Source organism: Apaloderma vittatum, unplaced genomic scaffold, assembly GCF_000703405.1.
Source record: "Apaloderma vittatum isolate BGI_N311 unplaced genomic scaffold, ASM70340v1 scaffold26828, whole genome shotgun sequence".
NCBI lineage: Eukaryota > Metazoa > Chordata > Aves > Trogoniformes > Trogonidae > Apaloderma > Apaloderma vittatum.
Window position 1 is genome coordinate 33094 of NW_009731793.1, and position 25325 is coordinate 58418.

At 37.9% G+C, this 25325-nt stretch overlaps 1 protein-coding gene across 1 annotated transcript in view; it reads right to left on the reverse strand.

The window, feature by feature from the left end:
• Window positions 1-798: 798 nt before the first annotated feature.
• PDZD8 (PDZ domain containing 8) overlaps window positions 799-25325 on the reverse strand; it is a gene marked incomplete at its 5' end in the record, with an annotated part of 57180 nt that continues 32653 nt past the window's right edge. The window contains 2 exons of the mRNA XM_009875319.1: window positions 799-2996; window positions 4122-4284. Of these exons, the coding sequence (XP_009873621.1) occupies window positions 799-2996; window positions 4122-4284 (2361 nt within the window). The remainder of the gene's footprint in view (window positions 2997-4121; window positions 4285-25325) is intronic.

Below are 25325 nucleotides of genomic sequence, written 5' to 3' on the forward strand. Positions count from 1 at the left end.
AGCCTACCTCAAAAATATTCCCAGTTAAATTATTATGAGCTATTGGTATGTACTTTTATATCTAGTATTATTCAATCAGGATAAAGTAGCTCAAAATTTTAAGGGAGATTTTTTTCTTTTAGCATAGCATTACTCTATTTCATGTTGATTACAAACTATGAAAAGTTCTTGTATTCAACAAAAATACGTAAAACGAACGATATGCAACGTTAACTACAGTAAGTATTAATAACAGACAAAATGAAAGACGTTTTGTTTGCTTTTGTGATATGTTTGGCAAAAAATGCACAGTTACCTAGAAGACATACAATAAAAGTGATCAACATTTTAAAGCCTGGTCCCTCAGTGACTTCTGTGTGAGTTGTCAGGCATGCGACAAGCTTAGAACTTTTTCATCATACAATGGGAACCGAACATTTTGAAAATCCTGCTAGTTTTCTGTTGAAAACACTAGATAAAAAAAAAAAAAGGAGGTGGGGAGGGGCAATTAATACATTAAGGATACCACACACCTTAATGTGAAATGGTAAGATGACATAATTAGAAAAAATAAAAATAAGTTATTAAAAATAAATTTCCAATATAAACCCCCAAATGTAGTTTTAACCAGCCAGTTTAACAAAATGATGATTCTGTAGCTGGTGTAGAACTGTTATTAGCTGTACTCTTACACAGGCAAGTAACTGGAGAAGCAGGACATACGCATTATATGGGTGTTTAATTTTAATCTGCGTGTGTTTGTAATTAAGTGCAAAGTATTCTTTTAGTCCATTCCTTCAAAAGCTAAATAGGTAAATATCAGTCTACTGATTGAGGTGGATCCACTGGTTCTTCTGACATGATGTTGAATGTCGGAGCCTCCATCAGACTGACATCTTCGTTATCCATTTCTTCTGCAATGCTGGGTTCCTCCGAATCCTTCGTCACTCTTCTGGACTGCCGCTCCAGCGACAGGTTCTCCAAAGACTCGATATCCTCAATGCCTGCTCTGTAGTGGATCATCAGCAGCGTCAGGGCCTGCAGCCTTTCACCTGACTTAGCCAGCGCAGCAGAAAGCAAGGCTTTTTTCCTCGCATCCGTCGTCTCTTTTTCTTCTTTGACAAGCGAATTGTTATTTTCCAGCTCCTGGTCTATTTCGTTCTGCAGCTTATCCAACATGAATTCTAGTTTCTGAAAACGTTCCTCTGTGGGCAAACTTCTGTAGAGGTCACGTCCAATTTCTTTAACAGCAATGAAGACGCTGTCATCTAGACCCCCCTCCTTTCGGACCAACTTTATCCCAGTACTCACTGCACGTTTGGAAGGGCTGCTTGGCCCGCTGATTTCGGTATCGCTGCTCTCATTATCAGAAGTGTTTGGTGTGTGCTTTGGCGAAGGTTCGACCACCTCTGCTCCTTGCTCAGAGAGGCGAGCTTTGGGGACCTGACGGAGGTTTAACAAGCGAGTGCTTGTATTGATGATATGCCTGGTCAGACCTGTAGTTCTGTTAACAGATTTAGATTCTGAATCAACGCGGGAGGATGCAGCTTGGGGAGCTTCCTGTCCTTCTGCTCTACAACCCCCCACAGTTCGATCGAGTCGCTTTTCAGCTCCTACACAAAAGGGTGTCTCAGTCAGACATTTTTCTTGACATTTTTTATGGCAAACGTAAGCACAGAGCATGCACTGTGAGGCTGCTTTAGTCCATACTTTCTTTTTGCAGTAATCGCACCAAGTTGGATTCTGAAACTGAGTATCTTGAAAGTTATGCTTGTTCTCCATAAGAACCGTTTGTCCCAAGTAAGGATCCTCTTTCTGAAGTACATGAGTTTCTTCTTCCAAGTGACATTCCCTTTCCTTCTCCAAGAGAAAGTTTGAATCATCTATTTCACCTTCTTTTAAATATTTGAAGTGTAAAGTAACATCTCCATAACAAAATTTTTCACTGAATCCCTTATGGGTTGTCAAATTCCGCAACGCGGTTCTAGTGACTGCAGCTTTCGGTGCGGGAGCATCCAGTTTAAATGTTCTAATATATTCCATTGAGGATGTACCTAGACAATCTAAAGCAATTTCTTCAAGTTTTATGCTTGCATATCCTAAGCAGATAAAACCACCTGCCTTGAAAGGGTCTCTGCACCACAGTGCAACATTAAGGTACTTATGGTATCCTTCTACCTCAAACAGACAGGAGGATGTTCTCGTCCTTGGCCATCGGCCTTGCCCGACTTTATAAGGAATTTCTGGTGATTCCCATGTTCGATGATCGTCTCCACTATCTTTGTAACTACGTGCGGTTTCAGAAAGTCCATCTTTTAATGTATCTTGTTTTGGTGCTGTTATTACTTTTGGTACCATTGGGTCATCTATTGGATCATTATTCTTGACTACCTTCTCTGCACATTTATCTCCATTATTTGTAGGTGGAGGTGGCCTCTCTGGTTTTTCAGAAGATACAGCTGCAGTTTCTAAGAGATTCTGAGCTTCACTAGCAGGCAAAACAGGCTTACTTTGTGGCCTAGGTGGCACAGGAGGCTTAGTGCTGGATCCTTGGGATGGTTTACCCGATTGCTGTGTTGCATCTGAACCCTCAACAGTTTTGGGTGGTGTCGCCTTAGCTCCATCTTTTTGTTGCGTTTTTGATGTTGTCTGATGACTTCCTAAATGTAGTTTTCGATTCAGAATTGGAGATATAGTTCCAAGTGGTTTAGCAGCAAGTATTACTACTGAACGTTTGGGACTTGCAGTTGTTGGCAGATCTTCTTTTTGGTCAGGTGATTCACAAGCTAAGTCCTCAAATTCTGAATCAAAGTCTCTGTTATCAACATCAGCTGATAAACTAGCTTGGTCATCTTCTGGCTGTGTCAAGAAAGCAGTGTCTTCCAGCTGTCCAAATCCATCCTGCAGTGCTGAACCGTGCTGATTATACCCAACAGGCCTTTCGTAAAAGACTAAAACTCTGTCCCCAGCCTGCCTAATAAGCTTCAACACCTGGACAGTTGATGTGATTTTAACACCTATTAAAAAAGGAGAGATAAAAATAGTTAAATCTTAATTATGAAAATCTAAACGGCCAAAAACAGTCAACAGACATTTAGATCTTTAGTAGAGGTAGCAATACTGTTGCTCACTAACAAAGGAAGTCGACTACAATAGAAGAGGTTAATTGAAATGTAACAGATGAATCCTTTCCATTTTACTCATACAAATGTATGACTTCACATGCTGGAAAAGATACAAAACCCCCATAAATACTCCAGATCGCTCTTTGTTATCAATGCTGTAATGTTACGGAGCAATGTTGATTTTATATGCTAATATTTTTAACTTCTTTTAATCTTCTTATTGTAAGTTCAGACTTTTCAGCAGCATGCATTTAACAAAGGGTTAAAAAGAGATGGGTATCCTGAAATACAATTATAATTACATCAGAAGCAGAGTATCAAAGACAACAGTTCCAGTATGTTAATAAAATATAAGCATGATGCTACATGTGAACAGTGAAGTGAATCATCTACTTCATCAGAACTTTCAGAGACGTTTGACCACCTTCATCTCCAGCCTCTGGTAAGACTCAAAAAGTTACACGCAAGCTAAAATACCTTAATGAGCACATAGTGTAAATAAAGTCATGCAGGCAGAGATGGAAAAGTGGCTTTCCCCTTGGTCTAGAGAAATCATCAATTGCCTGTTCAAAGCAGTACAAAACCATTTTAAATCACCAGAGCAATAAAACTGGAATTCAGGCAATACCTAATCACAATGACTCACTGCAGTAGTTCAGCTCTGGTCTGTAAAAGCTCTCAGATAAAAACTTTTTTAAAAAAATTAATGCAACTGTGCTAGCAGGGAGCTGAAGTTGTTCACATTGTAAGTGTATAAAGTTCTATGTTCATAGCTTTTTACCACACTAACTCTTCTATAGTACAGGATATTTTGGCTTTTATCTAGCAAAGAGTAAATAAATATGCACAAAAACTACCTCCCTGAGGGGGCCACAAATACATAAATGTCAGGTTTTTCTGATGAGTGCCAGGCACAGCTGTGGTTGCTGAGCAAGGCAGTCTAGTTGAACAGGATATGCAGCCATGTCCTCCAGTTTGCAAGGCGACACTGATTTTGAAAGCTGGCATGTTACTCACTGCCAATTGCTAGGAGCCTGTCTCCTCTCTGTAGATCAGCAGCTGCAGCGGGCGAGTTTGGAGTCACAGTTTCAATGACAACATGCCCTGCATCTTCTTCCTTGGACTGCACAAGGCGGAGCGTGAGCCCAACACTTTGCAGATTCCCCTTCACCAGTTCTGCCTAGGGAGGAACGAGTTACAAGTTAAAAGTATGTTTGCTAATCTGACTGCAAGGATTCATGGCTGCTGATGATCATTTAAATAAAGTTACACAATTTATATTATTAAAAATGTTAAAATTAGGACATCTATTGGCTTCATTAAGCAGATTATCACAAGAGATTAAATGTCTGCCAATCCAGTTTACACTTTTGGAGAAAGATGGAATCAAATGTCACCAGTTTTCAACAACCAAATATGCCAAAACCAGGCAAGGAACTGTCAGAAAATAGACATATAAATAAGTGTACGTGTATATACGTTGTTCAGTACTTTATACACAATCAGTAACAATGCTGAGCTAACCCATGCAAAGACATCAGCAGGAAAGGCAATATATGGCTCATCTTCACATAAAGGCCAGTTCTAACAAAGCTACAACTAAACACAACATCATCCATTTTACTGTGAATAAGTTTTATTAAAACAACCACTGTTTCACTCGGTATCACTCTGAATATACCACATTTGTGTTATAAAATCCATTACCACCAGTAGCGCTTCAGTCATCTATATATAGACAAAGGTGCTTAGAGTGAGAAAACTATTATGTTCATACACATTGCTAAAGCGTATTCAGAACAAATATACATTAACAACAGCCCACAAAGTTTCTTCAAAGACTCAAAATTCTTTCGTCACATTTATCTTGCAATATAAATACAAGAAAATTTAACCCAATAATCTCAAATATTTTATTTTTCAAAAAAATACTTGAAACTCCCCAACAACAAAAAACATTGACTGAGGTGCAATCTCTGTAGTAGTTTCATCCCACACTCAGGCATAGATCTCTTATAATTTGGAAGTCTTATAATTTTGAAGAATATAGGTAGTGGTCAATTGTTTACACACCTCAGCGTCCAAGATCTTTGGCAATTTTTTCTTAATAAAGACTGCGCTTAATTTTTTTTTCCCCCAAAGCATTTTCCTTCTGGACCATTTCAAACGACTGCCTACTATCCTTCCACCAAAGTATACTCTATCTGTTTGAAAGAGGAACTCATAATCTATGTTTCAGCTCAAAGGAGAGAAATTTAATTTGCTCTTCTGATTCGTAAGAACAGAGAGACAGACATTGTTTGTAGAAAACCTCCATAGGAAATCTTCTATTTGGTTTCAATTTACTGAGTTTAGGCAGAGAGTCTTTTCCTCCATCCCTCTGCAGTTACTTTGTTGCTATTCCATTGTCAATGTTTGAACTGTCTGGAGCTGATCCTCCTCTTCTGAGGATGTGTTCGTTTGCTTAATTTTGTACAATGGCTTCCCACAGACAAAGTGGATTACTTAAATTCAGTACATGGCTCTCTCCTTGGCTGCATGGCTTTTGCTCCTTTCTTATAAATGTAAGAAAAATCACATCTCTTTTTTTGTTAATTGTTGTTCAGCTATTTATACCAATAAAAATGCTTCACTACTTAACGGTTTGCTTAAGAACAACATTGATCTTGAAGAAGCAGACTCGAGTTTGTTTTCTAAGCTTTGTCACTAATTTTCTGCATTTCCCAACAGAGATAAGATTTTCTCTCAAACTTTGCTAATATCTATTGTGACTACCCAGTAACATACATACAAATAACAAGACCAAATATAAATTTGCCAAAAGAAACTGTGATTTTTTTAAAAAAAAATTAAACTTTTTTTAATAAAGAAAAGAATGACTCTTCTGCTTTAGTCCTTTATATATAGAATATGGCTTTAAGCTAGCAATTCACAGATGTTGCATAAGCTGTATGGAAACAATACAAACAGTTACTACAATTTCAAACAACACGTTGAATATTTTAACTGGCCAAAACCACAAATGACATGAGCTTGCCGTGGTGGCATACAAACGAGCAACAAACCTCCTTCCAAAAAATCACTCCCCGTGCCACGTAGCTCTGCATATTATTATCAAAACCAAGGAGACTTATTTCTAAGATTTGCCACAGAGTCTAAGTCCTCAAATCTTAATTTTCCTGTGATGGTTCTTTTGAAAGTCTTGTCTAAATGATTAAGGTTGGAAAAAGATTTCCAAATCCTTGTGTTCGAATAGATAACGAAACTATCATAACAAAGATGAGAAAGTAAATAGTCACTTAAAGAACACCGACAAGCATGAATACTACAAAGGTCTAACAAGCAAATGATAACCATTCTTTGCCCTAAGTTTTGTTAGTCCATTGAAGACTTTCAGGAAAGAAATGGGTTATTAGACAGAAAGGTGCAGAAAAAACACAAAACAAATGAGGATGATTTTCCTTTTAACAGTAAGCTATTTGGCCATTTAATTACACTCCTTTTATTGATATATCTATTTTGATAACACACAATTTCTTCTGAAATCTTACATTAGTTCTACATCTTAATGCCCAGAACTGTAGTTAGTTGTAAGACTAACAACTTGTTTTAAAGCCATGGCTCATTCCAAGACAGATAATGTGTTAGTTTTGCATCAGTGCTAAAGAAACTTTGTTTTAAGTTTGTTTGCACCATAGCTCTTGTGCAATCAGTCTCTGAGCAGATGACAAAAACATCCAACTTGGGAAGGAAGCTGGACCATCGTAACATTTTTACAGGAGTGACCTCATGCAAATCTACTTTCCTTTACAGTCAGATATTTTCTCATCCATTCAGAGTGGCACAAAGAAGTGATTTCTAAAGACCTGTCCTACAGAAAGCAACAAGCCTTAATTTGAAAGAGGTTGCCAAGAGGCAAGCAAGAGCTGGCATCTACCATTTTGAAGAAAGGCAGCAATGACCTCTACCCACTGTTAGTACTTGCAATCCTGGCAAACTGTGTGATGAGCAGATACGGGGAAAGGGAATAACTAGACAATAAAAAGGGAAAAAACAAAAAGCATTACCAAAAGCTGTTTCTTACAGAGTTTGTCAGTACAGACCCCTCATCCTCTTGAGCTTCCTTTGAATCGAAGGACTTCTTTGAGCAGATCTCAATAGAGTGTGACTTAACAGTGCAAATATTCTCTACTGCAAAAGACTAGAAACCTCCGAGGTGACTCCCAGCATTTCACCCTTCCCTCCTCCCCCAGGGCGAGACCACATAAAAGAAATGAGGGACAGCTGGGACCAAAGACACTTGGGTACCTCCGAACATTTGGCTCCCATGCAGGGACACCGACCGCAGATGACAGCGCGTATGACTCACTGATGGCAAGGAGATTTCCCATATTCTAGCAGAATCTGATGGAAAGCTGTTTTTTTGAAGGAGAGCGCCTTTGAACATAACAAGCAAAGTTCATCTCCACTTTTTATTAACCTTGGCACGGTCACAAGCTTTCTCACAAAGTTTTATTTATCAACCCAAACCAGATGAATAGTTTCCTTGAATTTTCTTTCGATCTACTCCAAGTTTCACCAAGTAACAGCACAGTATCTCAGGCAGATTGCACCGCAGGTGAACACTGTTTTAAGCTCTCAAACACCCCCAACCCTAACCAGTACACTCCAAAAAACAAACATCATCTTCATAGACCCAGCAAAACTACTTTATATCTTTCCACCTCTCCCTTAAATTAAAACTTGATAATAAATGTTAAGAGCCAAAGACCTGCTGCAACATGAAACATCAGAAAGAAAAAAAAAAACAGCTAAATGACAGAGAGGTTAGAAGAAAATTGCTGATAAAGAAAGGATATTTATTATCACAGAAGTTTGCTGCTAGGGAGGAAAATCAACAGCTGTGCCTAGGAGAAAGGAAAATTTTAACCAACTAGGTAAACCATATTAAATCAAGTTTATTTTAATTTGATCTAATTAATAGTTCTGCGTTGCTGGTTCCTGCAAACCTTAGTAGTTACTTAAATATGGAGCAAGACACAGCAGATAATACTACTTGCTTGTCGGTGACAGGCATACATTCAGAGTCACTAATACTGAAAGAGCTACAGCTAAACGGTGTCACAAACCTTAGAAAAAGTACCTTTTTAAAAAAGGTAAGCAACACTCACCTATTTATAAAATACTTGTGATTAAGATGCAACAGAACAGGAATGACTGTCTTGGGAAGAAAATAAAAAGTAATTTCCTTAGTGTTTTATTATTCAGCAAAAAAAAAAACAAGAAGAGGACACAAGATGTCCATTCAGTTTAAAATTAATAAAACATTTTGATGTGGGGCTGTGAATGTCAGATTTTTACAAGATAAAGTCTATAAGCATTGATTTCACAGTGAATTTATATGCGTCAGTGTATGAGCCACCTCAGAGCACAACCCCAGCACTGCTTTCAGTTCAATATTGAAGCATGCTCTGGAAATAAAAGGCAGCAGAAAATTATGTCCCATCTCATAGCCTTACATCAGCCTTGTCATTTTAAAAGCGTAACAGAAGTTGGATGTCAGTGAAAATCAAATTTTTCAACCTTTTTTGACATACTGATACTGAGCTCTGCAGCTACACAGCGATCATTCAGAAGTTTATAGCTTGCTAACAGCATTTAAATGGCCAAATATTTAAATGGGTGTCACTACAGGATGCGGTTTTTACCTTCAAATGCTTCATTTCAGCCTGAAAGAATTTGCAAATGCAAAGGGATGGTAAAAAAAAAAATCCTCCTCATAGACAACAGACAAATGCAATACCATCTAGTTTATTACTTGCTTCCAAACCCGTACCTAGGAATAACTTCATAACTACAGTGTAAGCTAACACTGGATATAGCACTTCCACTCAGAATTTCTAAGACAAGACATAATATACAGTGTCCAACAATAAATACGGAGATTGCAACCTCTTGCTAGGAATGCAACATCCTTCAACTAAACTTTAAAAACTATTAGATGAATACAAAAATAAAGTCACCAAATTAAGCCACAGCATAATTAGAGCTCAAGACATTTGCTTTTAAACAAAATTACTTATTTTCAGCAACTAAAAAAGAAATTTTTTGAATGTTTACTCTGTAACTAATATTCCATATTTGCTTAACTAATTGTAAGAATGAACATATTAAAGCTTTACTAGAATACACTAAGCATGTCACATTCTTTTGAACAAATGTTAAGAAAAGTGTGATTGCTAAAGCACATACAAGAAATTTCTCTAAATCAACTAAAGAATAATATTTTTACTTATTCTCTATCAGTGGTGTGTAACACACTCTATGTACTACAAATTGAAACCATGGCAGTGCTGTATTGCGGATAAAAATCTTTTTTTTCCAACTTTACGATAGTGGATCTTAGATATTCTTTCAAGGTATGGTCTAATGTATTGGGGAAAAAGAGATCATGTCTATGAATATGCCAGTGAAGTATTACGTTCTCCTAGAGAAGTCTGCATGCTGAGAGGAAAGGAAGGAATATTTCATGTCAAAAAAAAAAATTACATTAAAGTACAAAACTAGGAAGCAGCTTATAGAAGACTCACATACTTGTATTATTAAAAAAAGGTTTTTGGCATATATCTTTAAAATATAGACTTCAACATTATTGCTTCTTTCAACTCTACCACTGACTGCAGTCATTCATTATAACGACCCGCAGAGCGAGCTGACAGCGAGGTTATTTATACAGGCCAGGGAAGGCAGTGAAAGGAAGCGAGTATCCCCAATCTCACAATACCATTCTGCTGTAATGCTACACTCAAAGGAAAATAAAGTTTTTATTTTTAAAGTTTGGAGAGGGTTTTCCAGCTATGCTTCAGAGAAAGAGTAGATGCTTTTCATCTTTTTGTGATCCAGCCTTGAAGCCCAAAACTACAGGGTCAGAGCAGCACAAGCCTTTTCCAACCTATTCCCCAGCCCTCCTGCTCACTGCTACTGTTCCAAAATCTGCATCAAGACTCCTAATGCAATAATTAACATCCTCTTTCGTGCTCAGCGATGCTTCCTCCACACCAAAGAAGCATACACGTTTAAGATCAGACTTGGTTGAAAACTTGCATGTATTTTTCCCCCATTCCAAGGCTTAAAGCGACTCAGTTAATTTCAACAAATGTTGATTTCTTTTTCCTCTCCAATCGTTTTTTTCCCCAAATATGCTGAATGAACATGTATTTGTTCTAGATATACTAGAATAGGAAGTAGGGTGGTGGTGCTTTTTAAAAAAATAATTTATATTTAAATATTAAAAAAACATGAATAAAACTTTCAATAGGAAATTACAGGGAAGCTATCTGCTGCTTATGAAAAAATTCATTTGTTGAACAGCAATCCTGAGAGTCCAAATTATTGTTCTTGCACAATTCATTTTACAGTGCATCACTGAGCAATTGCCAAGTTGCATCTTGCCTATTTTGCTTGGAAAAAGAAATTGATAAACTATTAAAAACTTAACATGCAAAACCAAAATAACTCTGGAAAAGCTAATACCTGAAAAAGAGCTTTCACCATAAGTAGATACCACCAACAAAAATAAAACTTCACTGGAAACAGGACTGAGTTACGGTGAATACAAAAATATGAAAGTTTTTAGAAATCTGTCTCCACAGGACTGTTATGGATTTTATTTTGATCCACAACCACATTTTTTTAATCTGGCCTATACCACTTCAGTTTGCAGTCGTTTTTTGGACCAGCTTGATTCTTCAAATTTTAGACAATTTACATCACTTTTTTTTCCACTTTGCTCCACTGCAGCTCTTTCCGTCCTCTGAGAACCCATGAGTCTAGAGAGGCTTTTCTGTACTTGCATAGCTGTCCTCAGCAGTCGTTCACTTGCCTAATTTGTTGTCCACCAAAAAACGTCTACCTTCTATGCTCGTCACCTTTCACAGAAAATAACTCCATGAGTTCTGTCTTAAGAACAGTCTTCACCAGCAAAACAAAGGAATCGGCCAGCACTCAATCGCACAATTTTTCTAGTACAAGCACTCACAGCATCAGGAAATATGTTCTTAGGCTTGTTTAGTTTTAGTCAATATTGTTAGTTCTGCAATTACTGCATTGTTATCTATGTATTTGCATTTTATGTCATACCAGCCAAAAATGCTTGCAGATCAGAGTACACGTAACCAACTGAAACACCAAGCCCTAACTGGCAGATCGGGTACCGATGGCATCGCAGGTCATTCCCACTGCGTATCCTATTCTGGGATTGCCTACAGCTTCGTGCCTTTCTGTGTGTCACTGAGAGGCCACTACAATCATGAGCTTGTGGACTCTTCTTGTTTCCTTGAAAGGACTTTTATAAAATTATCCACTGCTAGAGTAATGGATTGACTCAGGTTTTCCTCCATCACCATGACTATCTCTGAAAGTTTAGCATGAGCGCCATAGAGTTCTCAAAGGGAGCTCCAACCACCGATTAAGTAGAAGAATTAAATAGCCACTTCAAAAGTTAAAGTTCAAACACTAAAAAATAAAGCAACCAGAAAGAAGTTAATAAAGAAACTCTAGAGTCCTAATAGCACTGGACCTTCTAAAGACTTCTTTTAAGTTGCGAAAAACCTTGCTCCAGAATTATTTTTTTTGTTTGTCTTTTTAAGTTGCGGTTATTGTTGTCCCACACAGGAGATGATGTGCCCGACCTTCACACGACTTCACCACTGCTTCTTCCCTTCCCTAGGAGCAATAAAACCCACCAACCAACCAACTCACCCCCATAAACACACACATGAAACACCTTTGCCTTCGGAAGACTTGTTACGCTCAGTGGCATCTGGAAACAGCCGGTAAGCAAGCAGTTCTTCAGCTCTCCTGTGACTTAAAACCCACCTGTCTGTATTCCGACATCAAAGTAGTTGGCACAAGGTGAATTAGCCCACTCTGACATTGAGAAAGCACTAAATCTCAGTACAGATAAATTAGTACTGCTGAGTTATTCCACGTGTAGCAATGTTATAGTGCTGTAACGCAGTGTGGACCGATCTTGAGCTGCTTTGCGAGTGCATAAGATTTTTACTATTCTTGACAGGTTTTAATCTCTTCTGTTATGGTTAAAGATACTTTAAATAAATAACAATTTTTCCCAAGCCATACTAAATGCAAATTTTAAAGGGCAGAACTTCCCCTTAGTGGATACGTTAAATTTCAGTCACCTCAATTAATTAAAAAAATTTGAAATAAAAACTATGTGGCACATACTTTCTATTTAGCAATCAGCATTATTAATGAAAACGTCTGCACAGCAAATGTGTCACAGAAAGAGAAATTGGGCTTAAAAACAATGGACTCACTACTTCTGCTTTCTAGTAAGGTCTCGAATAGTCACCTGCTTTGCTTTTTGGGGAATCTTAGGAACAACAAATTTTTAGTGACAAAACAGAGAAAAAGAAATTGAAGTGGGATGTTAAACCTTTTGCTGTTAATTTTTCCAGCTATGTGAATTGTGGTCTGTGCATGCAGAGACACAACTACCTCAGATGAAAACTGAAGTTTTCATGTTTGGGTTATTTTACTTTTAGGAATAAGCATAGTTATGGATAAATTTCTTGAGATTTTTTTACTAGTCATCTTAAACAGCAATCTAGTGAGCCTATTATTTTCTGTTCTGCATGTTATGTTATACTACCAAAAAAATGTAAGTTACAGAATACAACAGTAATTTCATTCTGAAGTGAGTTACACATTGGACCAAGATCATATTTAAAGTAATAATTCATTAAGGCCACAATACTGCAAATGCTACATACATGTCTAGCTTCACCATCACGCACTATTTGTTTGAAATAAATGCAACAATTCATGACAGTAAAGTTAAACATCTGCATGGCAGCTCGATGAGCACTAAAAATCATTTTACACGAGCAAAATTCAGAGCAGGCTAGTTACTGAACAAAATAAGGAGCTACATCTTATTTCACTCGGCACTTCTGACACACTGCAGGTACTCTTTAAATAAGCTACAACTAAAAAAAAAAAAAGTACCATCCAATTGTATGGTGAAACAGGTTATGCGACACCAAGAAGCAAATTGTTTAGCAATTACCATGAATTGCTGAAGCACTCTTACTAAACAGCAATTACAGGAGTTGAATGGAGGAGTTAAACAAGGCAGCAGAAAGTCTGCATTTAACTGTCAGAAGCAGGTAAAACGCAGGCCTTCAGGTTTATGTGGAGCTCTTTGGAAAGCAATTTAGTACAAACACCAGTGTACCTCTTCTTTAAATGCTCTTACTCACCCACATCCTTTTAGTCTTTATTAAACCCAACTGTGATTATTTCCTTTGGCCCTGAAAAAATGGAAAACATTGATTTTTTTTTTTTTTCCAAAACTTCAATCACCATTTATGTCTTTGACAGAAAAAAGGCTTCCTCCAATATTGCTTAAGAATGACTCAGGCATCATATAAATATTTCATTAAAAAGTCAGGTAGCTTAGTAGCAAATACTGAAATAAGGTTACTGAAACAGAATATTAAAAAGAATAGAGAAAGTTCATGCCATCTGTGACACCAAACCAATAAAAAAATTTACTTAATGGTTTCCTTTGTATAAATGTTATGAATTGCTGCAATACAAATTACAGATAAAGGAGATTAATGAGAACATAAGAGTTCATGCACTGTGAATATGTGCACGTGAGAGAGGTCAACCCAGGGTTTTGTTCATCTCCAAGAGAGAAGTAAGAAGAAAAAACAAAAGAAACAGCAAACCCACATTCAAGTGCATATGCTAAAAGCAAATCCTCTGAAACAGCTAGTAATTGTTTATATTTATTTTGGAAGTGAAAAAACAGTTACAATTAAACTTCATGTAATACATTCAAAATATTAGACTATCAGGTAGAGCTTCTTTATAACGGAAATAATATTTGTGAAGAGTTTTCTTCTCCGCACAGAGAAACTACTTGGCAATTTTGACTATCACATCCAGCAGCATTAACCACTTGATTACCTACACGGATATTGCCATCAAAACTAAAAATACGAAGTTATTATCCACTGTAGTTACAGTAACATGCATCACAGATGCTAGCTTCCATGGAGAAAAAAATATACAATACTACTTTCTATTGCATATAAATCATAACTCTTCAACCTCTAACAGGTTTAAAAGTCACATTTTAAAGGGCTTAAAAGTCACGTTTCTGACACAAAAAAGTGCTGATTGAAAGAAAAAGTGCATTATTTATATTGATTTTATCCCAAAGCAGATGTTGTTCCGTAGAGTAAAAGCAACGCTAAGTGCAAAGCTCTATGTGGAGCAGAGTGCATCCTCTGAAATGAGCAGGAGCTTCAGAAACACTCCTGGCCTGGGATTTGGGACAGGAGCAGAACACCCCTGCTGCTGCCATAGGACTTAAAAGAACAGAGTCTGTTATTTTTGCATGGCATTTCTATCTTTTGGACGTTTGTTAGCATTTCTCAACAATATTAATGGCTAGTTGGCTATTAAAGAAAAGCACTAAAAGCCTAAATAATATCCTGCACGTCCCGATCATTTTTCAGATTCCTACATTCCCACAGAACTAGCTAAACCCAAACGAACTAAAGCAGCTGTAGTAAAATGATTTGTCATTACACCAGTTACAAAATAATTCTTCACTATATATATAATCTCTTCAGAGGTTACATAGAAGATCCATCTGTACCAAAATTAAGTTCCTGTCACATTCAACCCCTCGACCCCACCCTCTGCCGGTAAAACCAGAAGATCAGTTTTCTTCAGAAATTCTACATTGCCAAGACCAGAAAAGATGGGGATTTGTATCTAGCTTATTCTGAATAATTGTTGTAAGAAGGCCAAGCTTTGATATATAACAATCTCTCTCTACATAGAAAGGCAGCCAAACCTCACTTTGTTTTAAATTAAGCTCTGGACAAAACACTGCAGTATAAACACACAACTATACAACCAGTACAGATTTCCATGACCATCCACCTATTTCTGGTTATTTTGTTGAACACATCACATCAATTTGTTTATGGTTATAGGGCACAAGTCCCTGCCAGGCAGCAAAACAGCAGTTCAATGTCACATCTAATTAGTAGCACCAAGACAACAGCACACCTAGAAGCCAGATTTTCATACCGTTCCCGTACATTACATATAAGAATTGCCACAACTATTTGACTGAAAAAGATCTTTACACTAATTAAGTCAAATACTGACAATTCACTTTGCAAAAGAAACCAATACCTAGCTACATCTGCTTTGTACTTGAAAAATATTCTAGATTATTTTTTCCCCAAACACACACAAAGCTCACTTCCCAGCATATTCAGAGAACAATTTAGAAACTGAACATCAGCTGTAAATTGGAATCAACACGCCAGCTTTGCAACCCAGCTTCTACGAATGCTTCACAACGATTTGAAGGTCTGAATTTTTCATAGAATGGCCTGGAGTGGAAAGCGCCTTCATGTCAGAGCTTTCTCTCCACTTAACCAACGTGATCACATAACTGGCAGTATTTTTCCCCCCTATAGTTAAGATATCTGACTGTCAAAAACCCCAGAACTGTTATAGCTAAAGAACTGAATAACCTCCATATCTAGGCTATATAAAGAACCTTTATTTCAATGATGTCCAAAAAGGGAAACAAACAAAAAACCTCTTAGCTACACCAGAAAGATTTCTGTTATTTAGACTCGGATCGTGCATTATCACGAGGCTTACTCACAATTCTGGCAGAAATCTCCCCTCCAGCAGAACATACGAGTTCTCCAGAAACAAATTTTAGACCCCAAACTACTAACACTGAAGCATGCAAAAGTGCTAAAAGAGAAATACTTCTTCCAGAAATGGCTTATTAGGAGTTAAAAAAAAAAAAATATCCAAGAGGAGCTATGAGGGAAGTAAAAGTTCATTCATTTTGACTGGTGTTTGGTTGGTTTTTTTTAAAAAGTATTTTCTGGCTCAGAGAAGTAATATATACCAATTCCTCATCTCCCTATGAAAAGGTAAGTGAAAGAATGAATAGGAAATTATGTCAAGTTTAAAAAGTTCTTTTATTTCAGCACTCACTATAACTTCATATACTCTGGTTTTATGCTCTATTATTTTTAAATTAGCAACAGATCTTACTGATAGCTGGTGAAATATGTAAGAAAAATACCCAGCAGGTTTCGTAACGCAACATCTTTCTATTTCCCTTTCCCCCTTCCCTGCCACCAGAAACAGGGCTTGCTCAGGACTGCGACCAATTACCTTCCCCAAAGAATTTACAATTAATTTTATTTTAAAATGAACAAAGAAGCACAAGAAATAAATGTCTTTTTAAAAAAATAAGTCATCTTGAACAAGGAGGGGGCACGTCATCAAATGCACATGCATGACAGATGCTGCCTTTTTACTTAAAAGTGGCAAATATTTGCATCTTCCTACATATTACAGAGGTGGACTCTGCATCAGTTCTGAAACCATGAGTTACTTGTTTCTGTGACTTCTTAAGTATGAATAATTCAGTTTACTTAATTTGAATGGGCTTTATCAAACAAAAAAAATCGGAAACTGCATCCAAGAAGTTGATGGAAAACATTGTGTGGTATCACTTGAATATTTGCTATGAGGCCATTGTACTATACCTTTTTGACCATCACTGTAAGGCTGTTGGTGGAGCAGACCAAAAAAAGTCACATTCAATACTACCTATTCAAAGACTAAGGTTTCTCTTGTAAATTGATACTTCTTTTTAATATTTGACTTGAAAATCCACAGCTTTAAGAGATTAGAGTTCATAAAGAAAAAGTGAATGTGCAATGCGATGAGTGATTAAATAACTCACAGTAAAAAAAAAAATAATGAAATATCTTACAGAGTTTCAGGATATAAAATTACAAATTTAGTAATTAACTTGCTACCCATTTGTTATACAGTCACTTAGCTCCCATCACGGTTCAGGAGAACAAGATGTGTTAACTCAAAAAAATTTGTTTGCTTTTATAATCACTGCAACACACTAAAAAGCCTAAGAAAAATGTGCGTGAAAAAAATATATTCAAAGTTTAGGGGGGAAAAAAAGACCCAAAAGGTAAAAAACCTGCATATGTAGGGATGGGGAAAGAAAGAAGGATGGAGATAGAAAAAAAAAAAAAAATCTGGTTTGGAAAACTGTGGTGTGCAAGTTTATGGGCAAAACACTTCTAACCTTCCCCATTTTCATGACCTCTGATTATTAAAACTTATTAATTTATATAAATTACCAGGAAACCCATGGCAAAAATTCAGATTTTTGGCTACCTATTCATGTACAGTGTTCCACTTGGGCACTGACCACCATGCACATTACAATATATTCTACCAGAAAAAAGTATGAGGAATTGTCTTTTTTTGTGAGGTAAGAGACGATTTGGGGAGGTAAAAATGCAGAACTATCTGCACGGTGCTTTACTTTTCACTCAGGAGCCTGTTAGCCTGCAATGCCAAAAGAAAACCATAATGAATAACCAGGTGTGCTCATCACGCACAGCTTGCCCTTCTTGACGAACTCTCAAGGTTCACAAAAATAGCCTTTGGCTTAAATACTTTAATATAATTTGAAGAGCACTGCAACTTAATTAAAACAGAGGTAATTCTACAATGCTAAATCATACAAACACCAAAAATGGACTGCAATTTTGATGTTTTCAGCAGAAGCATGATTTTACTCTTTTTTTTTTGCCAATTTCATACAAGCACACACATCTGAGTTAAACTGGAAACAACATTTTGCTCACAAAGCAGACCAAGCTTAAAACCAACATAGAATCATAGAACGGCCTAGGCTGGAAGGGACTTTAGAGATCATCTAGTCCAACCTCCCTGTCATGGGCAGGGACGTCACCTCTCGACTAGACCAGACAATGCATGGGGACCGAGCAGGAACATGCAGGGATCACAACTTGTCTGTGACAAACACAAGTAATATGTTGCTTATAATTATTGCAAAAGCTACAGCTTTATTACATAGAGAGCAAACGTGCATGATCTCCCCCTGCCCAAAGGGGAGCGGACAGGGACAGGGTGGTCCCACAGCAGCCACCTTGGCACTCCTGGGGCAGCAGGACCCTCTCAGCAGCCTGAGTGTCCTGTTGGGGTGGGTGACCCCGCTGGGGTGTGGGGCTCAAGAGCCGATTTGCCGCCCCAGAGAAGCAGAGATGTTTCCCTGGGCTTGTCGCAGCCCGGGGGGGACACAAAAAGCAAAGCTGTGATGATAACACTGCGTTAACCACTAGACTAGAGCCAAACTGCACAGCCTCCTCGTTTAAGTCTCTGCCTGATTAAATACCCACTTTTTTTCTTTTTTTCCCAAAGAGCAGTTCAAAAAAGAAATAGATTTTACAAATCACCATGCTTTTTTTAAAAAAAAAAAAAGTTATACAGGTATACAGATACTTACAGAGTACAGATACAGAGATATAAAAAGATCTCTAACTGCACATGAGAACGAGACTCTCTCAATAAATAAGACACTTCAAAATGGGATATCAAACTTCTGCCTCCAGACTTAAGAGACACTCACTGAACTGACATAACTGCCTCAATACAGTGTGACTAAATACAACTTGCTGAAACTGTTAAATACCAAAAAATATGCAATACTAACAAAAAACAATTAAAGATTAATCCTTACATAAGCCAAGACCCCTAGCAAAGTCGTATTGTACAGAAGTATTCAAGATAAATGGCAGCAATGCTCAGGGAAGGAAACCAAAGGATATGTTAGGGCAAGGGGTGAAGTGATAGACGGAGATTTTAAAAAGCATGCCCGCAGGTGCAGTCCACTCATTCAAGTTTTGCACATCAGCCATACTCTCCCAGAAAACACTGCTTTCAGGTGTTTCTGGCCAACTGATAGTCACCACCTGCCTGCTCATTCAGCATTCACAACTACTACTCTTTCCTTAATAAATCAGATGTAGAAACATGTGATGCCTATAAATAGTTAAAAGGATAACTATACACTTCAAGTTCATGATCTACTTGCAAAACCTTCTCCATTGCTGCCCTATTTTGGGTTCATGCTGTTGCCTCAAGACATTCCACCTTCAAAAAATAACAAATAAAAACAATTCTATTGAGAATAGAGTTTATACTCCTTTACTTTGCCTTTAACAATACATAACACTTGAAGCTTACCTAGTAATCTGTAGGACTGCTGGGTGCCAGCCACAGGGAAGCACATAGTGAGGAAAAAAAAATAAAATCTAACTTTCAAAAGGATGAAGAGGAAGAATTCCTTTCAGAAGCTGGTAAAGTTACTCCCCAATAAAACGTGAAGATGAAAAAATAAGAGTGCCACTTCTCAATGTCAAAGATTTATTTTCTCATGCAGACAGAAGAGCAGTAAGAGGAAGAAATTCGCTTGCACCTCTCCTGTTCTACTACTGCTTCCCCAAAAAGTACACAGTCATCCAAGGCCCACCGAAATGTTCTCCCTGCAGCCACAGCAACATCCCTCGCTTCGCTTCTCTTTTACTGTAGCTTTAAAATATTCATTTCAGCATTTGAAGAGCTATACAGTAGGTTGGGGCTTTGGCAGTATCAAAAAAGATCTCCTTACTCCACTAAATTATTTCTTGAACGTGCAGAAAAGAGTGCATTCTGTCCAGGCCACAATTCCAATATCTTTATAGGTCTCTACTTCCAGCTGTCAAAACAAGGCCAGAAATGGAACTAATCTTTGCAAAAGTGAATTGTGTGATTCTTTACTTTCTGGTAAATCTTATTTAATTTCATTCCAATTATCAGACATGAGAGAATATTGCTCTAATGACCTTTTACGAAATTACTTCCTGCTAGTAGCTATTTTTAAAGCTCAGGAATTAATTACAAACCTCGGTTACCTCAATCATATGTAACCAAGACCGTGGATCCTAATGCACTTCTGCACATCAGTTGGCAAGAACCTGAATGCCTGTGATCACAAAGGCAGCCAAAAGTTTGTTCCTAGTTATTACAAGCATATTTTTAGAATATATGTTATTTCAGATTCTCTTCCAATAGCTAAAGCTTCAAGAACTATGGTGAAAATAGAAATGTTTGTCAAACATGGCAAGAAAAACTTTGTTTAAAAAAAATTAAATAATTCTTTGCTCAAATATTGTTCACAAGGAACAAAAATCCATCATAGATTTTCCCATGATTTGGCTAAACACTCATTGCAGAAGTTCAATAAATGAAACAGAAAGATTGTATATTTATTATTTTCTCTCCTGCAGGTCTGTAAACTCACGCATAGCCTTGATGCAATTTCATTACAAAGTTTTTAGGCTAAAACTGCTTCCTGCCTGGACTGCCTGCAAGACAAAGAAATTCTACTCTATCTGAAGCCACCCCTATAGAAATAGTCTTAGACTGGTCTTGTGACTAAACCACTTTTTATAACTTATCATTTAACAAGTTCAAATGAGCTCAGATAGCTTTGCTGTCCTCCCTCTCTAGGCAAAAGTACAGTCTGTCACATACTATTCAGTAAGGGGCAAAAAAAGTTTGAAGAAAGAGACTTGTTTGGAATTTTAATGTTTTATAGACACATATATACATGAAAATTTATATTCTTATATGTGTGTGCGTGTATACATATATCTGTGGAGAAATGCTTGAAATTGAGCCAATTCTTCTGCTGAAGCCAGCTGTTTAATATTTCCAATAGAAACTCCCAGGAAATGTGCACTCTAACATACATTAATCAGGTATTTTAAAAGATTCCACACTAGCCAAACATTTAGAGCTACCCTACTCCCATGACCTTACTACTCCTATGACTTTGCTGGTAATGTTATTCTTGTTGGACATCCTCTGCTCTGTTTATGCAGCTGAACTGATGCAGCTACACATCACGCACCTGGTCCCCTGCACCACGCTAACAGCCGTTATTTGCTCGCCCTTACTACTGTGCCTGCTTTGGCCTTTAATAATTAACAGATATTACATCTCTTAAGCACTGCTTAGAGAACTGGTTTAAGGGAAGTAATGCACTTCCTGGCACCTAGGTTACTTTCCTCACAAGAAGCTCTCAAAGAAATTCCAATTAACACTTTATTCTTGCTGACACCAGCAAGGCTCTCGCCATGGCCTCGTTAAGCTCCTGTGCTGAACACAGGGAGCAGTATTTCACTCCTAACACAGCCCACCTAAGTCTCCAGAGACCTTTCCTCAGGTCAAAATTGTGTGCCTACAATTCAGGCACGTTCGTATCAGCCTTGAAACAACAAAATCAACCCTAGAAATCAACAATTCCCCCCTCCTCACCTCTCCCTTACCTCCCCGTACTTTAACGGGACGGCACAACTAAGAAAACTCAGGAGCGCTCTCAAAAATTCTGTCTCATCAAAACTCACCTCCAAAGCAAAGCCACAGTTCAAAGACATAACACATGACTACCAAAGCAAGCGTAGTTGCTTCGGTTTTGGTATCAGAAGAAATCAGGTGACCTAGACTGAAGACCTGCACACCATTGCTACCTGTTTCTTTTGCATTTTGAACTATTTCATGGGATTTGAGTCATGTATCAGATCTATCCTGTCTTGCCCACAGTTCTCCCCTCCCAGATACTTAACATGCAGGCAGCCAGAGCCCTCCAGGTTTTTTTTTCTCCTCTGCTGATATGTGAAATGCTGTTCTTCCATGATCTACAGCCATTTACATAAAATGACTTCTACGTCAGCCTCACTGCATAATCTAAATCCATCAACAATCGAGCCACCTCCTCACTACTCCACGGGAGGTAAAGTTTGACCCAGGCTTCAACATTCTTCAGTTACTTCTCTACTATGTCCCTTATGAACAGAAAAAAGATAACAGCTCAATGACCTTTTGCAGACAGAGCTCTCTGTTCATAAGGTAGACAGTGACAAAAAAAAATTTTATGGGATTTTTAGCTCATTTGAGAGACAAAAGAGGTAGGAGCAGCAAGCCAGCCAACAGCAAAGGTGGATTTTGCAATTCATCTCAGAGCATGCACCTACATTTGCTTCTTAACTCAGATCAGGTGTGTGCTCGAGACAGAACTCATAAAACTTCTATTGTGCTTTACATCCCCAAGTGCTCCTGCAACCAGACGTGCAAACTGCCCACCCGACAGTGTGCTCCTGACACTCACCTGTGGTCAGCCCTGGAGGGCAGAGAAGAAGCGGAGCCCAGTAAAACCCCCATGATGCGTATGGCCTGGAAGCCAGGTCCCCAGCCCAAGGGCTGTGCCACTCGGTAATGCTGGGGCAGCCCTAGTGTCCTGCTGTCCCCATAGCTTGTGGGATGCACGTCCATTTTCCAGCCGGTCTTTCATTTATTTGTATACACACATCCATAGAGAGAACAACTTTATCTACAGTTTATGCATAGGTCTCAGATCCAAAAGTTAAAAGCATCTTATATATGAGTATGTACCACACCTGTCAACACCTCTGTCACACAGTGGTTTTCACAGTTTCTAACACCAAGCTATATAACTCAAATATATTTTGACTCTACATTTGACAAAAATACCATGTGACCAAACAGTAATTTATAATTTTAACAAGTTACTCATCATACACTTAACAGTGAAACCATATACACAGTGTATTTTTCTCTCTATGTATCCCAAATGTGCATCTGATTTGAGACCAGTGAAAATCACTGGTTTGAAAGGAGGAGAGATTCCAGTGGAGGTGGACCACGTTTGTTTGCGACAGTGTAATCCTATGCTCACTTCACATGTAGTTCACCTTGTTATGTAAAGTGATTGCGTTTTTAATTTACAAGCCGCTGTACAGCCTCTTCTTAATGTTTGTTTGTGACATGAATGTATGAACAGTGTAATCCTATGCTCACTTCACATGTAGTTCACCTTGTTATGTAAAGTGATTGCGTTTTTAATTTACAAGCCGCTGTACAGCCTCTTCTTAATACATCCCCACAGATGTTGTGATTTAACTACCAAGGAACCTAGAAAGAAAATTCTGCAATTGCTCTCTTAAATATCACCTTTTTATTTCTTGACTCTTGTATATTACCAGAGCTGTAAGCACTGATGAACTTCAAATAAGCCAAGCCAAATATAGGTCATTTATTGGCTTTACAAGTACCTACATTTTTTAATGCATGGTCAACTTCTTATCCATGAGATTTCCATTTCAATTTAACTGAAGAATAACTGATGTTTTTCATCTTATATAAATGGACACAAATCTCTATATACATACATATATGAAGCGTGTGATAAGAAAAAGACCTTATTCATTTCTGGCCTCAGATTTCTAAGGGATTTTTTTTTTGTTTTGTTTTCTCCTGTCACATAGGGAAAATACACAGCTTCAACTAACAGCAAACGGATCTGAGGGTGCACAGACACGACACTTGTTCCAAACTAAGCACCTAAAAGTGGAAACAGATGACATAAGTATAGATCTGAAGATATGGACTTTGGGTTAAAGTATTTTGTTCAGGACATTTATAGTCCAAAGATTCTATTTATCTTACCAAAATGTGAATTGGAGGCAGCCTTTTCCCAGACTACATTAAGGGAAACGCTCCATTTGGAGATGCTGCTTCACTACTGATTAGTTCCCATAAGTAAGTGTCCTTTGCAGAGCATCACTCTGCTGTATCGGACCTTGATACCCTGTAATGACTTTTGAGTCACTCCAAAAATGGAGCTGCTGATTCCCGTCATACAAAGGATCTCCAATGCTTTTCCAGGAAAACTGCTACGCTGCCCACTCATTACTTTCTCATTCCTACCCACCATCATTCTAGAGCATTTAGAGAACACACACTGCGCTTGCATTACAAAACCACGCTTTTTTGTGATGCTTTTTTTTGGATTACAGGAAATATTTTTAAACTGCTTGGTCACTCTGAAGAAAAAACAAGAAGAATTATCCTGCACTAACAAGTATTTTAATGTGCACTTTTGCCCATAAAGCCAGATTTCACTCCTGCTGTTCCACAGACACAGAATTGTCACAGTATTATAGCATGTGAAAATCATAATGCAACATATAAATACTCCAAACACCATTCTCTGTGTTGTCTGCAGGTGTTGAGCTCCACCCTACAAGATGTAGAAGAGACCTGAAACACTGAGACAAACATCTAATTTCTGCTTCAGTTTGTGATTGAAGAGGAACAAAACTCACAGTCATTCTGAGATAATGTTCAGTTACTTCCCTAGAATGTAATTATTTAAGACAAGACACATGTAACATTGAACTACTTAAAATCCAAGAATCCAAACTCCTTAAACTCATTTCACTTCATAAAAATAGCTACATTACATGGGAGTGTACGCACAATAAGGTATTACTCCCTCAAAATTAAGGACTTTGTTTGCAGTCATTCAGGTTTTTTCTTTGCAGTTTTTATGCCTGTATTTTGACACTTGAACCATAAACTTTAAGAAAACTAGATATCAGCTGTCTGTGGTGTATGAAAATTCATTTCCAACCCATTGAAGGGCATCAAATATTCCATTAAAGAATGGTGGGTTCATTAGTTAAATCACTAATACTAGTAATTTTCATGATCTGTATTATTAAGAATAATTTAAGAATTCTCCATTCCAAATTTCTTCCTGGCATTTAACCTGATTATGATCTTGTTTAAGCTAATGCAATTGGTGATTTAGCTGATGTAAATATAAAAATGAGAATCAGAACCAAGCAGCTGAAATTTCATCTAGTAATGAGAATGTTCATATACAAGCCATTTTTTGAAAAGCAAAACTAAGTAATCCAAAGTGATTTGCCCTGCAGGCTCTCTTTTCCCCCTCTCACACGCTCAATGAGAGAATATGCACCATGACTCACACCAAATTGCTTTTGTGCCAGGAGTTACCAGCTTCCCATATCACTTTCTGCCACTGTCTGCCCTTCCATCTCTAGCTCTTTGTTTTCAGGAAAATTTTTATTTTTGAGACTTAAATCATGTTCAGCCACACTTGAAAGAGGGGTAAATATTACTGGGTACAAAGTCACTTTCAAATCAGCAATGAGCCAGCAATGTGCCCTCGTGGCCAAGAAGGCCAGTGGCATCCTGGGCTGTGTTAGAAGGGGAGTAGCCAGTAGGTTGAGAGAGGTCCTCCTGCCCCTCTGCTCTGCCCTGGCGAGGCCACATCTGGAATATTGTGTCCAGTTCTGGGCCCCTCAGCTCAAGAGAGACAGGGAACTGCTGGAGAGAGTCCAGCGCAGCCACAGAGATGATGAAGGGAGTGGA